Here is a 13,928-nt window from a genome sequence, read left to right on the forward strand (position 1 = left end):
AATTTTTTTTTTTTTTTTTGAGACAGAGTCTTGCTCTGTCACTCAGGCTGGAGTGCAATGGCATGATCTCTGCTCACTGCAACCTCCACCTCCCAGGTTCAAGCAATTCTCCTGCCTCAGCCTCCTGAGTAGCTCAGGTTATAGACGCCCACCACCACGCCTAGCTAATTTTTGTATTTTTAGTAGAGAAGGGGTTTCACCATGTTGGTTAGGCTGGTTTCGAACTCCTGACCTCAGGTGATCTGCCCACCTCAGCCTCCCAAAGTGCTGGGATTACAGGCATGAGCCACCACACCCAGCCTTGCTGTCAAAATTTTGAAAAAATATTTGTATAATTTTGCTTTGGAAATAGGTTGGCTACCAGTAACTGATTTAATTTGTAATTGACTATTAGTTTCAGCAATTATCTTACCATACTGGGAAATTTTTATGAAGTTTATGAAGAAATAAATCCAGCCCTACATATTACTTCCAAATTATGTATTTTTGATTACCAGATCAACAATTAATGAAGTTAACTTCACATTTGTATAGACCTTTAACATTTAGTCATTTCAGTACTATTGTTACTCTGTTTTGAAGCCAATCAATGGTTTTTAAGGTCTCAGATGTTTGTTTAGCTCTCTGAAAAGCTGGAAGCCCCGAGGCACTGCACCTTAATGCACAGTGGTTAAAAATGCTCTGACTGGTTATGCCCAAGCCCTGAGATCTTCACTGCCTTCTTCAAAGAATAAAAGCTGGTTTAGGGGCCAGCAAGCTGGCATACAAATACACCAGTCTACTCCAAGAAGGTGACTCTAAGAAAAACAAAGTAATTAGAGGCAGAATCTCTGTGTTGCAATTAATTCACTAGGTTACCTTGAACAAGAGCTCTGCAGCCCTTTCCCTGCCCCTCAGTACAGCTTGAGCATCCCTAATCCCCAAATCCAAAACCCACAATGTTCCAAAATCCAAGACTTTTTGATCACCTACATGACGCCACAAGCAGAAAATTCCACATCTGGCCTCATGCAACAAGTACACACGAGTGTTAAAAATACTGTATAAAATTAGCTTCAGGCTATGTGTGTAAGCTTTATATGAAACATAAATGAAATTCATGTTTAGACTTGGGTCCCATCCCCCAAGATATTTCATCATGCTTATGCAAATATTTCAAAGCCCGAAATCCGAAACACTTCTGGTCCCAAGCATTTCGGATAAGGGATACTCAACCTGTAGTGCCTTTGCAAACAAACACCTCATCTGGCCTAGGTGATGGCCCACAGTCATCAGTTCTATGGAACCGAAAGGTATGCCACACCATCTGAACCAGAAACAAGGGCTTCCTCTCACACATAAGAGGAAAGCCATTTTTATGTCTGTATTATTTTGCCAAAATTAAAGAAGGAAGGGAAGGGAGAAAAGAGTAGGGAAGGGAAAGGGAAAGGAGAAGGAAGGAGAAAGGACTACACCATCAACACATGTTTAGAAAGCTACTGATCTTTTGGCCAGGCCCTGTGACTCACGCCTGTCATCCCAGCACTTTGGGAGGCCAAGGCGGGCAGATCACCTGAGGTCAGGAGTTCGAGACCAGCCTGGCCAATATGGTGAAACCCCATCTCTACTAAAAATACAAAAATTAGCCAGGCGTGGTGTCAGGCACCTATACTCCCAGCTACTCAAGAGGCTGAGGCAGGAGAATCACTTGAACCTGGGAGGCGGAGGTTGCAGTGAGCCAAGATCATGCCATTGCATGCACTCCAGCCTGGGCGACAGAGCAAGACTCCATCTCAAAAAAAAAAAAAAAAAAAAAAGCTATTGATCTTTAACTTCTGTGCAAAATTACAAGTATCTTTTCTTCAGAGAGAATGGCTTTCATGTGAGATACTCCCATCATCCCATTCAAAGGTTATCATCTGTTTTTGATTTTGTTTTGTCTTTCAGTTGGGGGCAAATGGGATGTAATGCAAAGAACATCAGTTTCAGAAGCAGCTCATGCTCTGTTCAAAGCCAGTCCTGTCACTATCACTCAGCAGTTCTCAAAGTGCAGGCCAGGGATCTCTAGGGTGCTCCAAGGGTCTTTCAGAGTGTCCATAAGGTCAAAACTGTCTTTATAATAATAGTATGATCTCATCTGCCTGTTTCACTCTCATTCTTTTCATGAGTGAATTTTCCCAGAGACTACAGGATATGTGATATTGTGACAGATTGAATGCATACGCAGATATCCAAATCCATCTGGCTGCTGTGAAGCCAGACATTCGAGATATTTATAAAAATGGAAAACAATGCCATTCTTCTCATTATGTATGTCTGTGTGTATTGGGGGGTGTTCTGGAAATATAATTGTAACTTTTAAAATGTTGTTTATGGTAACGTAGTGGGATTATTATTGTTTTTTTGTTTTTGTTTTTTTTTTTTTTTTAAGAGAGTCTCACTCTGTCACCAGACTGAAGTGAAATGGCAGGATCTCGGCCCACTGCAACCTCCACCTTCTGGATTCAAGCGATTCTCCTGCCCTAGCCTCCCAAATAGCTGGGACTACAGGCACATGACACCATGCCCAGCTAATTTTTGTAGTTTTGGTAGAGATGGGGTTTCACCATGTTGGCCAGGATGGTCTCGATCTCTTGACCTCGTGATCCACCCACCTCAGCCTCCCAAAGTGCTGGGATTAAAGGCGTGAGCCACCGCAACCGGCCTTATTGTTATTTTTTAATGAATTTTAAATTTCTCAATCTTAATGTCTAATATGCTAAATATTGATAAATATAACCCACATAGAAAAAGCTTAAAGGAGTTCATACCTATCTATAACTAAAAAGTTTGAGAAGCCCTGCACTACCTAATTGTAGTGACTGTTTATCGATTATTGCTTTGTACCATGAGCTGTGCAAAGTGTACCACATTCTTCATCTCTTTTAATCTTTGCCACAAGGCTGTAAAGCAGGGGCTTTAAAAAAGGGCACCTTGCTAGCCCAGCGTCTCACCACTGGACAAGAAAGAGATCACCAAGTCGGTTCTCTGACTCTGAAGCCACACTCTTGGTCACTTTCTCTATAATTTTAAAAAAGATTTTTTTAACTGCTCTGAGCCTCAGTTCCCTTATCAAAAATAGTCAGAATGAGGTACCCCGTAGTGTTCTCTGAAAAGCAGAAGAGTTTCTATGCATTCAGTCCCTACATAGGGGCCAACACCAAATGCACCCCCAGAAACTCTTCACCTCCCTTCCTTCCATTCCTTCCTTTTCTTTGACGTTAGACCAGAGAGGCTTATCAACTCTCCATTTTCCTCTAGGTGGTCTTCAAGCTGACAGAGAAGCTGACGGAACAGAAGGAGTGGATGAAGATATAATTGTGACCCAAAGTCAGACCAACTTCACCTGCCCCATTACAAAGGTACCGCTTCCTCCTACTTCCCCTAAAAGAAATACGATTCACTTCACAGAAGCAGAAAGGTTCCTGTTTGCTTTCTGGTTTGATTTCACTTAGGGAGTTAAGGAGGGAGTAAAGAAAAGTGCTGGGGATTGAAGAGTATCCACGGGAGGTTCCTGGGCTGGAGAGAGCTGTCAGTCAATCATGCCCTTAAGGATCCGGGACTAAAGTCATGGCCTACAGGCCAAGTGACAGTACTGCCACTGGATTCCCTGCATTTCCTTATCTAAAGCCTAATAATTATCTAAAGCCATGAGAATGGGAAGTTAAGCATAGAAAGCTCAGGACTAGGACAAAACAGCTACTGGAAGTTGATCATTATCATTCCTGAAAGCCCAACATCTCCTTGATTACAGGAGGAAATGAAGAAGCCAGTGAAAAATAAAGTGTGTGGCCACACCTATGAAGAGGACGCCATTGTTCGCATGATTGAGTCCAGGCACAAGCGGAAGAAAAAGGCCTGGTGAGTGGACGCAGGGAAGGAAGTGGAGCCTTCCCTAGTGGTAGTCACTCAGAGGTGGCGTGTTCACGCTAGAGGAAAAGACACTTCAATGTCTCTTCTAAATTCCGTTCACCTCCCGAATACTGTAAACATGGAAGTGGGCTTTCTGGAAAAACAATACATGAGGGAAAAATTAGTAATCTGTTCAGGAAGAAGCTGAGGGAACTTCAACCACACCAAAACAGAATAAGGCCAGGCGCTGTGGTTCATGCCTGTAATCCCAGTACTTTGGGAAGCCAAGGTGGGCAGATCACCTGAGGTCAGGAGTTCGAGACCAGCCTGACCAACATGGTGAAACCCCATCTCTACTAAAAATACAAAAATTAGCCAGGCGTGGTGGCAGGTGCCTGTAATCCCAGCTACTCGAGAGGCTGAGGCAGGAGAATCTGTTGAACCCAGGAGGCGGAGGTTGCAGTGAGCCGAGATTGTGCCACTGCATTCCAAACTGGGCAACAGAGCTAGACTCTGTCTCAAAAAAAAAAAAAAAAGGTTTAGGTAAATTCATGGCTAACTCATGAATGATAAATTCTTTTTTTAATTGGAAGTTTTGCAGAATCTTTATAAATATACATAATATATATTATATGTTATATATTGTTTTATATGTATATCATATATTATTTATCTTTAAATAGATATAATATATACATATACACATATATATATATCTCGCCTTCCTTCCCCTCCTCCCACAACCATGGAGAACCATGCTCTGTTCCTGTGATAACATAGAATCCTGAGTTAGCCAGACTGACTGGCGTTGACTTAGTTTGGCATTTCTTGTGCTCTTATCATGGATTTGTTGCAGGAATGGAATTGCAGGTGTGACTAGTTCTCAATTGACTTCTGATAACAGTCCCTTTGATGTGTGACTTGCTTCTCCATTGCCCAGAAATTTGCTGGTCCAGACCTAGAATTGGAATTCCCCAGCACTCCTCATCTGGGTGTGGACTTAGAGATAATATATTGGAGACTAAAGATATCTTGATGGTCATTCAGGCAAGTAACTTATCCTATGTATTCTAGAAGAATAGTGGCTTTGCTGCCTAATGGTTGCAAAATGTAGACATTCTTAGTACATTTTGATCTGTTTTGAGTTTTTGAGTTACAGTTGAAATGTCAGATTTCGGCCAGGCACGGTGGCTCACGCCTGTAATCCCAGCACTTTGGGAGGCTGAGGCAGGTGGATCACGAGGTCAGGAGATAGAGACCATCCTGGCTAACACGGTGAAACCCCATCTCTACTAAAAATACAAAAAATTAGCCAGGCACGGTGGCAGGCACCTGTAGTCCCAGCTACTGGGGAGGCTGAGGCAGGAGAATGGCGTGAACCCGAGAGGCGGAGCTTGCAGTGAGCAAAGATCATGCCACAGCACCCAGCCTGGGTGACAGAGTGATACTCTGTCTCCAAAAAAAAAAAAAGAGGGAGGATTCTGGGTTGTTAAATGGCATGCTTTCTTGCTTGCTTTCTTTTTTTTTTTGAGACCGAGTTTCCCTCTTTTTGCCCAGGCTGGAGTGCAATGGCGTGATCTCAGCTTACCGCAACCTCCATCTCCCAGGTTCAAGCGATTCTCCTGCCTCAGCCTCCTGAATAGCTGGTATTACAGGCATGCACCTCCACGCCGGCTAATTTTGTATTTTTAGTAGAGATGGGGTTTCTCCATGTTGGCCAGGCTGGTCTCAAACTCCTGAGCTCAGGTGATCCGCCCGCTTCGGCCTCCCAAAGTGTTGGGATTATAGGCATGAGCCATCGCGCCCGGCCATGGCATGCTTTCATTAGTTTCCTTATCCATAAATGAATGACAATCATAATCACCTCATTGGCATATTTGAAATTTAAATAAGATACATGCAAATTACTTAAAGTAGCTGGTACACAGTAGGGCTCAGTAAAATTATCCCATCATCATCTTCAAACTTGAGCCACTATCAACATCCTCTTCGTTTTTTTCCACCATTGCTCTATAGGCATGGGAGAGGAGGATAGTTTTAAAGGAGTAAGATGAGCCAACCTGGAGTTTAGGAAGTTACTCCAATAGCAATGCAGAGATGGATTAAGGAGGCATGAGGCAAAAAAAAGTCAGTGGATTAAGTCATAGAAAATTAGGGCATAGAGATGCAAGAGTGATTGTGGAGGTACAGTTAACGATATTCGACGACTGACTGAATGTAAGAGAAAGGAAGAAGCAGCGAGGGGTGGCTGACATTTCTCATCTGGGTGTCTAGTACTGTCATTTGCTCATTAGCCTCCAGAGAAGGCATGAGAGAGGAACACTCTTATTGGAGGATTGTGATAGACTCAGCTCAGGTCATCCTAAATTCAAGGTCCCAGCAATACAGCCCCGTGGAAGTGTCCAGGAAGTGCAGCAAATGTGAGTTTTGCAGTCAGGGGAGGACTTAGAACTATCGATGTGGATTGGGAGGTTATCAGTGTAGACGAGTGAACCCGCTCAACTACCATCACAGATGCAGCTCTGAAACAAATGCATTCACCAGCAGACAGCCAGCAAGGCAGGACCCGCGACTCCCCTATGATCTCCACAAGGCCAGAGCCCGACTTCGTTCTGCTCACTGTGATGCCTCAGCACCCTGGTGCCAACCCTCAAAAAACACTTTGTTGACCAATGAAAAGATCAATCAGCAGAAGAAGACCCCAGCAAAGCAGTCTAAAATATAGCCAGGAGCCAGGAAGAGTGATAAGGAGTGGAAGCTCATGAGAACTTGTGGGCGGGGTGGGCAGGGTTCTGAAGGCCAGGTGCATTTGGGCAGCAGTAGATTAGAACTCAGGGCCTTCTTGAAACCGACTCCAGAAGTTTCTGATGAAGCATGAAGTCGTGTCATTTCCCATGATACACATTAGAGTGATGAGTATTTCTGGGTTCGCTTTGTTTAGAAATGTCCATGACACGTTGTCTCATTTCTTCCTCCTAGATTGTTCTAGTTATGTTTGTTTTTTTAGACTGGAATTCCAGGTCCATTGTGTTCTGGGCACTGCCTGAATTTTACTGTGCAAGCTTCAGGCCCTGGGAAGGCCTCTCTGCACTGGCTTGAGTCAGAATAATATTGTTGAGACTTTAGCCCCAGCCAAGCACAGTAGTTAGAATAATTTCCTAAAATATATCTGTTAATAATAAGCCTATTTATCCTCTTAAAAATAAAGCTGCCTTATGATTTCCTTTTTTTTTTCTTTTCTTTTTTCTTTCCTTTTTTTTTTTTGAGACAGTCTCACTCTGTCTCCCAGGCTGGAGTGTAACCTCTGCCTCCCAGGTTCAAGCAATTCTCATGCCTCAGCCTCCCAAGTAGCTGTGATTACAGGCACATGCCATCACACCCGGCTAATTTTTGTATTTTTAGTAGAGACAGGGTTTCACCATGTTGTCCAGGCTGGTCTCGAACTCGTGGCCTCAAGTGATCTGCCCACCTTGGCCTCCCAACCTTATAATTTTCATATGTTAATATTTCTAACTTGACCACAGTCACTTTTTTGCTTTTTTGAGAACAGGAAACATATTTTTAAAAGTCATATTTAAGAGCATGTAATAAAATGAAGTTGAATAGAAATGGGTCATTCGACAGCAGAACTCCAGCTTTGTGCTTGGAATTCCTGTTTCAACACTTATCAATAAGCCATTCAACCTTTCCACCTCAGTTTCCTCATCTGTAAAGTGGAGGTAACATCAGCATCTCACAGCATTTCAGGGGCCAAAGAAATGGTAGGGAATTCCATTCTAGGTCTGGACCAGCACATTTCTTGGCAGAAGAGTAGCAAAAGCACTTAGTTGAAAGCTCTTTTGGGAGCGAAGAGCGCTAAACAAATAGCTGTAGGGTTGTTAAGACCGAGGCTGATAGAGTTGTTATCACTCCCCATGCCGCTTAGTGACACATTATTTGATTCAGGGGGTGTAAGATAGAATTACTGTCTGTGTTGAGGTATGACAGGAATCCCTCCCACTCAGATTTCCAGAGGTCTCTATAGACCTTCTGTCTATAGCTTGTAGACTAAACCTTGGAATTCTTGGGACCCAGATCCAGGAACTCCCAGAATCATGTATTCTTGAGCATTTGCAGAGGCCAAGGTTCCCCACATGCCCTGTGGGACCCCAAGACCCAGTTCCCTTTGCTCAGCAGTCACCTTTGTGCTTGCCCCATGCTGCAGCGAAATGCTCTGCCCGGGTAGTGCCTGGAGGTGGGGACCCAGCCGCTCCTGCGAGGCCTGAAGGGCTGACTCCTGCACAGCGATGATGTGGCAGCTGAAGATCGGGTATTGCCACACTGAACTCGCTCACCAGGATGTCGTGGGATTAATGCCGAATGCTTACGGAGACAGTTGTTTCTCCACAAGAGGCATGCCCTGATTCAGCACTGTGGCATGATGGCCTTCTCTTATCCTTTCTGCTTTAAAAACTTGTGTTTATTGGAGATGCAGTGAGAAACAAGGTCCTTCCCAGTTCCAGCATCAACCTCGCCTCCAGGAAGTCTTCCCTGAGCCCTTATTCATGCTGGACAAAATGTCGTTAGCACCCCATGTCATGCCAACATTGTCAGTGCAGCTGGCTCCTCTCCACGAGCTTCTTGAGAGCGGAAGCGGAAGCTGTGGACTAGGGCAGGGACTGGTGCACGGCAGGACCTGAAGTGAACTCCCCAGTCCTTAACACACATCAGCCTGCTTATTTCTCAGCCTTATTTGACAGGCTTGTGGTCTGCCTTTATGTTCTTAAATGGAAAAACTGAGGCAAAGAGACTTTAGTCACTTACCCAGAGTGACACAGCCAGGGGGTTTAAGCCCAGGTCTTTCTCACTGTTGAGCCTGCAGTTCTGTCAGTAGGCCATCCAGCTCCCCTTGGGAGGGCTATTTGGTTCATGCCTCTACCATCAGAGTCTATCTCCTCAGTGAGCTCGGACCTCGTTTGACGTGGCTCACCCTGGGATCCATCCCACTGAAGCGAAGGTGGGCGCCTGCTCTGCAACTGAGCATGTGGTTAAGTCCATCAGGCATTCTCAGTGTGCTCTCATGCACTGACTAAAACCATGATGTCATCAGGAAGTCCTCCCCACCTCACTCTCCACTTCCCTCTCTGCTTATTCACTGTCTGGCTATGAGAGTTAAGGCCTTTGCTGAGTACAATGGAAGAGACCAAGGCCAGGCAGTCCAAAGCAGATATTCAGGGTTATGTTTTAAGGGAGGGTCATCCCAGCAACCTACTTGGAGTTGCATTTCAATGTCATGGAAGCCAAAGTTATGATACTTGGCTTTTCTAGTCACAAAAGTGTCTGTATCCTCTTCATGATCTTAGCTGCTTATTTTCATACTTACAGACATAATTCACTAGGCACAGTGGCTCATGCCTGTAATCCCAGCACTTTGGGAGGCCAAGGCAGGTGGATCACTTGAGCTCAGGAGTTCAGGACCAGCCTGGGAAACATGGTGAAACTCTGTCTCTACCAAAAATTTTTTAAAAATTAGCCAGGTGTGATGGTATGCACCTGTGGGCCCAGCTACTCAGGAGGCTGAGGTGGGAGGATTGCTTGAGCCTGGGAGGCAGAGGTCACAGTAAGCAGAGATAGTGCCACTCCAGCCTGGGTGACAGAATGAGACCCTGTCGAAAGAGGAAAGAGGAGAGAAGAAAAAAGAAAGAAAGAAAGAGAGAGAGAGAAAGAAAGAAAAGAAAGAAAGAAAGAAAGAAAGAAAGGAAGGAAGGAGGGAGGGAAGGAAGGAAGGAAGGAGAAGAAAGAGAAGGAAGGAAGGAAAGGAGGGAGGGATGGAAGGAAGGAGAAGAGAGGAGGAGGGGGGAGGGAAGGAAAGAAGGAGAAGAGAGGAGGAGGGGGGAGGGAAGGAAAGAAGGAGAAGAGAGGAGGAGGGGAGAGGGAAGGAAAGAAGGAAGGAAGGAGAAGAGGAGGAAGGAGAGGGGGGAGGGAGGGAAGGAAGGAAGGAAGGAAGGAAGGAAGGAAGGAAGGAAGGAAGGAAGGAAGGAAGGAAGGAAGGGAATTCGCTTTGAGAGTTCAGCATAGGGGGACAGGCTGGGAAAGAAATACAGATTTTTAAACTAGTGTAAAACATTTCTCCAGCCTTGCCCTAATGCAAAGCCAAATCATCAAAATGATGCATACCTGGGCCAAATCACCCTGATCCTCTTTCATATAATTGCCTTTCTATAATTATGATTTAACACATCATGTACCTGAGTATGTAGGGCACTTTTTTTTTTTTTTTTTTTTTGGAAAAAAGCTTCACTCTGTTGCCCAGGCTGGAGTGCAATGGTGCAATATTGGCTCACCGCAATCCCCACCTCCCGGGTTCAAGCGATTCTCCTGCCTCAGCCTCACGAGTAGCTGGAATTACAGACGTGCGCCACCACGCCTGGCTAATTTTTGTATTTTTAGTAAAGATGGGGTTTCACCATGTTGGCCAGGCTGGTCTCAAACTCCTGACCTCATGTGATCCACCCACCTCGGCCTCCCAAAGTGCTGAAATTACAGGTGTGAGCCACCGCGCCCGGCCATATTTTAATATTTTAAAAATAAATACTGTTATTAAGCATATTATATTTCATTGATTAATGCCCCTCTAATGTAAAGACTCCTTGATCCACAGATCAGGGCCAAGAAATACTTTCTTTCATGTTGGACTGTTGGGCTTCCTATCACTAGACAAATTGGAGCTCCCATGACCAGCTTTCTTTCCTTCTGGTTTGCATCTTTACTGTGGTTTGCATATTTATTGTTTTTGGTCTTAATATCTTGTGCTTTATGGAGAGCTGTCTCAGATCACTGGGCCAGAGCTCTGTGTGAGCAGGAACCATATATTTGTATTTCACAGTTGCATGCTTAGAACCTAGCATAGGGCTGATCCCTAGAAGAGTCAATTAATGCATGAATGGGTGCATGCCTGTGTGGGATATATGCAAGATAGAAATAGATCCAGAACTTTAAAACTTCTTGGAAGAATGATGATTAGGGAACACATGATAGTCACGGGATCTGGAAGGGAATTAACATTATTGAGCACAGGGGATCTGGGAGGGAAGTAACAGTATTGACTGTCATCTTGGGAAATAGGAGTTCTCTCCCCATTTTAAATCAGAGGCAAGGGAGGCTCAAGAAGATTATTGTGAATTGCCTGTGGTCTCACAACTAGCAAGTAGGTGGTAGAGAGAAAATTCAGACCTAGGTTAGCTTGACTCCAAACATTGGGCCTCTAATCTACCAAATTGGGTCCACTTTGAGAACCAGATTCTTTGAGAAGAAATAGGTGATTGCATCCAGCCCACTGCCCTCAGAGAAGACCACATCGAAGCAGAGCCGTGGCTTGTTTCCACCCCTTTCTGGGTGACTCACACTGATGTCTTCAGCTGCAGCCTTTCCACTGAGTCCCAGTGGCCCACTCAGTCTCTCTTCTGGGAAGGCTACTGGGCATCCATTCCAGAGGAAACAGATACCAACCAGGACTGTGGTTCTGTGCTGCAGCCTGTTTTGCCCCATCATTTCCCACTGTGATAAAGGGCACTACCAGTCACTGATCTGCCCAGATGAAGCTCGCTTCTTCCCTTTCGCTTATGCTCCACAGCCGCTCCGTCGGCAAGTCCTGTAGGTTCTATGGTCAAGCATGTCCTGAAGCTGATCGCCATACCACCCTCAGCCGAGTTGCCCTCACCTCTCTCCTGCACCCTGCAGGATCCCCCACACTATTTTCCCCGCCCCTCTCTTACCTCCCTGCTTTGTGTTCTCCATAAGCAGCCAGAGTAACATTTTCCAGATGTAAACCAAACACACTCCTCCTCCATCTCAAAACCTTCCAGTGTTTTCTCTTCATATTTAAAATAAAATCCAAGTCCAGGCACGGTGGCTCATGCCTGTAATCCCAGCACTTTGGGAGGCCAAGGCAGGTGGATCACTTGAGGTCAGGAGTTCGAAACCAGCCTGGCCAACATTGTGAAACCCCGTCTCTACTAAAAATACACAAAATTAGCCAGGCGTGGTGGCAGGTGCCTGTAATCCCAGCTACTCAGGAGGCTGATGCAGGAGAATTGCTTGAACCCAGGAGGCGGAAGTTGCAGTGAGCTGAGATCACGCCACTGCACCCCAGCCTGGGTGAAAGAGTGAGACTCCATCTCAAAATAAATAAATTAATTAAATTAAATAAACTCCAAAGCCCCATTGGCCCACTGACCTCACTTCCAGCTGCTCTCCCTCTTGCCTGGGTCGCTGCAGCCACATAGAGCTTGCTGTCACTCCAGGGCACCAAGCTGGACATCCTCAGCACTGCACTTGCTACTGCCTCAGCCCAGACCATGTGCACACTTGTTCCACATGCTTCATTCTGGGTCCTGCCCAAGATAAGATGTGTTCGGTGAGGCATGCCCCGAGTCCAGCCAATCAAGCCGTGGCCGCAGCACTCTCTCTCCTTGACCCTGCTTCATTGCCCTCATAGCCCATAAGGTGACCCGAGCTTACAGCAAGCATTTATTTGGTTCCCTAGTGGTTGTCTGTCTTCCTCATTAGAAAGTTAGCTCATAGGCCGGGCGCGGTGGCTCACGCCTTGTAATCCCAGCACTTTGGGAGGCCGAGGCGGGTGGATCACGAGGTCAGGAGATCGAGACCATCCTGGCTAACATGGTGAAGCCCTGACTCTATTAAAAATACCAAAAATTAGCCGGGCGTGGTGGCGGGCGCCTGTAGTCCCAGCTACTCGGAAGGCTGAGGCAGGAGAATGGCATGAACCCGGGAGGCGGAGCTTGCAGTGAGCCGAGATCGCACCACTGCACTCCAGACTCCATCTCAAAAAAAAAAGTTAGCTCATGATAAGGCAGGCACTACTCACGTATCGCGTGTGTCCCCAGCACCCAGACAGGGCCTGGCTCAGGTAGGGACTCAGTGAAAAAATGAATGAGCGCACCTTGGTCCTGATTTTGACACTTTTCCTTTTTCAGTAAAATGTCTTACTTAAACACTTGAGTATAAAAGAAGTTTCTGCTTAAAGCAGTAAAGGGGACTGACTTGATATTCTTTCTCTCTCACAGTTGCCCTCAAATTGGCTGTAGCCACACGGATATAAGAAAGTCAGATCTTATCCAGGATGAAGCACTTAGAAGGGCGATTGAGAACCATAACAAGAAAAGATATCGTCATTCCGAATAGGAAAAGCCACCTGCCTGCAGGGACACCAGCAGCCTACCTCCTACCCCAGCCGTCTGTTGAGAGCAGTGCTGACCCCAGCAGTTAAGGACTGGCTGCATAGCATACTTGTTGGGGGTAAAACTTGATGCTTTTATGTGTGCTTGAAAACATTTTTCAAAGTTACACAACAGAAATGCAAGCATATTGTTTATTTTTAAGTGTTCTATAATGTTAAATAAAACTTTGATCATCTGCCATGTCCTCCCTGCATGCCTCCTGATGTATGGATTGTTCCAGAGGTGCAGGCTTTTCCATTTCAAGGACATCAGACTGATTTTTATAATAGTTTTGACTAAAGAATGTCTTTCAGCCAGGTGCAGTGGCTCATGCCTGTAATCCCAGCACTTTGGGAAGCCGACGTGGGCAGATCACTTGAGGTCAGGAGTTCAAGACCAGCCTGGGCAACATGGTGAAACTCCGTCTCTACCAAAAATACAAAAATTAGCCAGGTGTGGTGGTGCACACCTGTAATCCTAGCTACTCGGGAGGCTGAGGCAGGAGAATCAGTTGAACCCAGGAGGCAGAGGTTGCAGTGAGCCAAGATTGCGCCACTGCACTCCAGCCTGGGCGACAGAGCAAGACTCTATCTCAAAAAAAAAAAAAAAAAAGTCTTTCAAGTGATATTTGAAATTAAAACATATAAAAACACCCCTATTGCGAGGCATTTTCTATGAGTATAGTAAATAATAACATTCGGTTATAAAGCAAAGTCAGTTTGCTTTCTTGTATTTACATTGTATATTGACAGTTCCAAACATATAAATGCTTTTATTGTCGTTCTGAACGGAATAGAATGCTCCAATGACTGGCTAATCAGTGCATTGCAGTGGTGATTG

The 13,928-nt window shown here is 45.3% G+C and overlaps 1 protein-coding gene across 7 annotated transcripts in view; it reads left to right on the forward strand.

Moving 5' to 3' along the window:
- NSMCE2 (NSE2 (MMS21) homolog, SMC5-SMC6 complex SUMO ligase) overlaps positions 1-13,284 on the forward strand; it is a 289,761-nt gene extending 276,477 nt beyond the window's left edge. For 6 of the 7 annotated variants that reach the window (XM_032760411.2, XM_032760414.2, XM_032760412.2 and 3 more), the window contains 3 exons: positions 3,280-3,380; positions 3,773-3,879; positions 12,936-13,284. In XM_032760411.2, the coding sequence (XP_032616302.2) occupies positions 3,280-3,380; positions 3,773-3,879; positions 12,936-13,053 (326 nt within the window). In that variant the 3' untranslated portion in view covers positions 13,054-13,284. The other variant, XR_009214851.1, reaches the window with a different exon arrangement.
- Positions 13,285-13,928: the final 644 nt, after the last annotated feature.

Source organism: Hylobates moloch, unplaced genomic scaffold, assembly GCF_009828535.3.
Source record: "Hylobates moloch isolate HMO894 unplaced genomic scaffold, HMol_V3 SCAFFOLD_9, whole genome shotgun sequence".
NCBI classification, from domain to species: Eukaryota; Metazoa; Chordata; class Mammalia; order Primates; family Hylobatidae; genus Hylobates; species Hylobates moloch.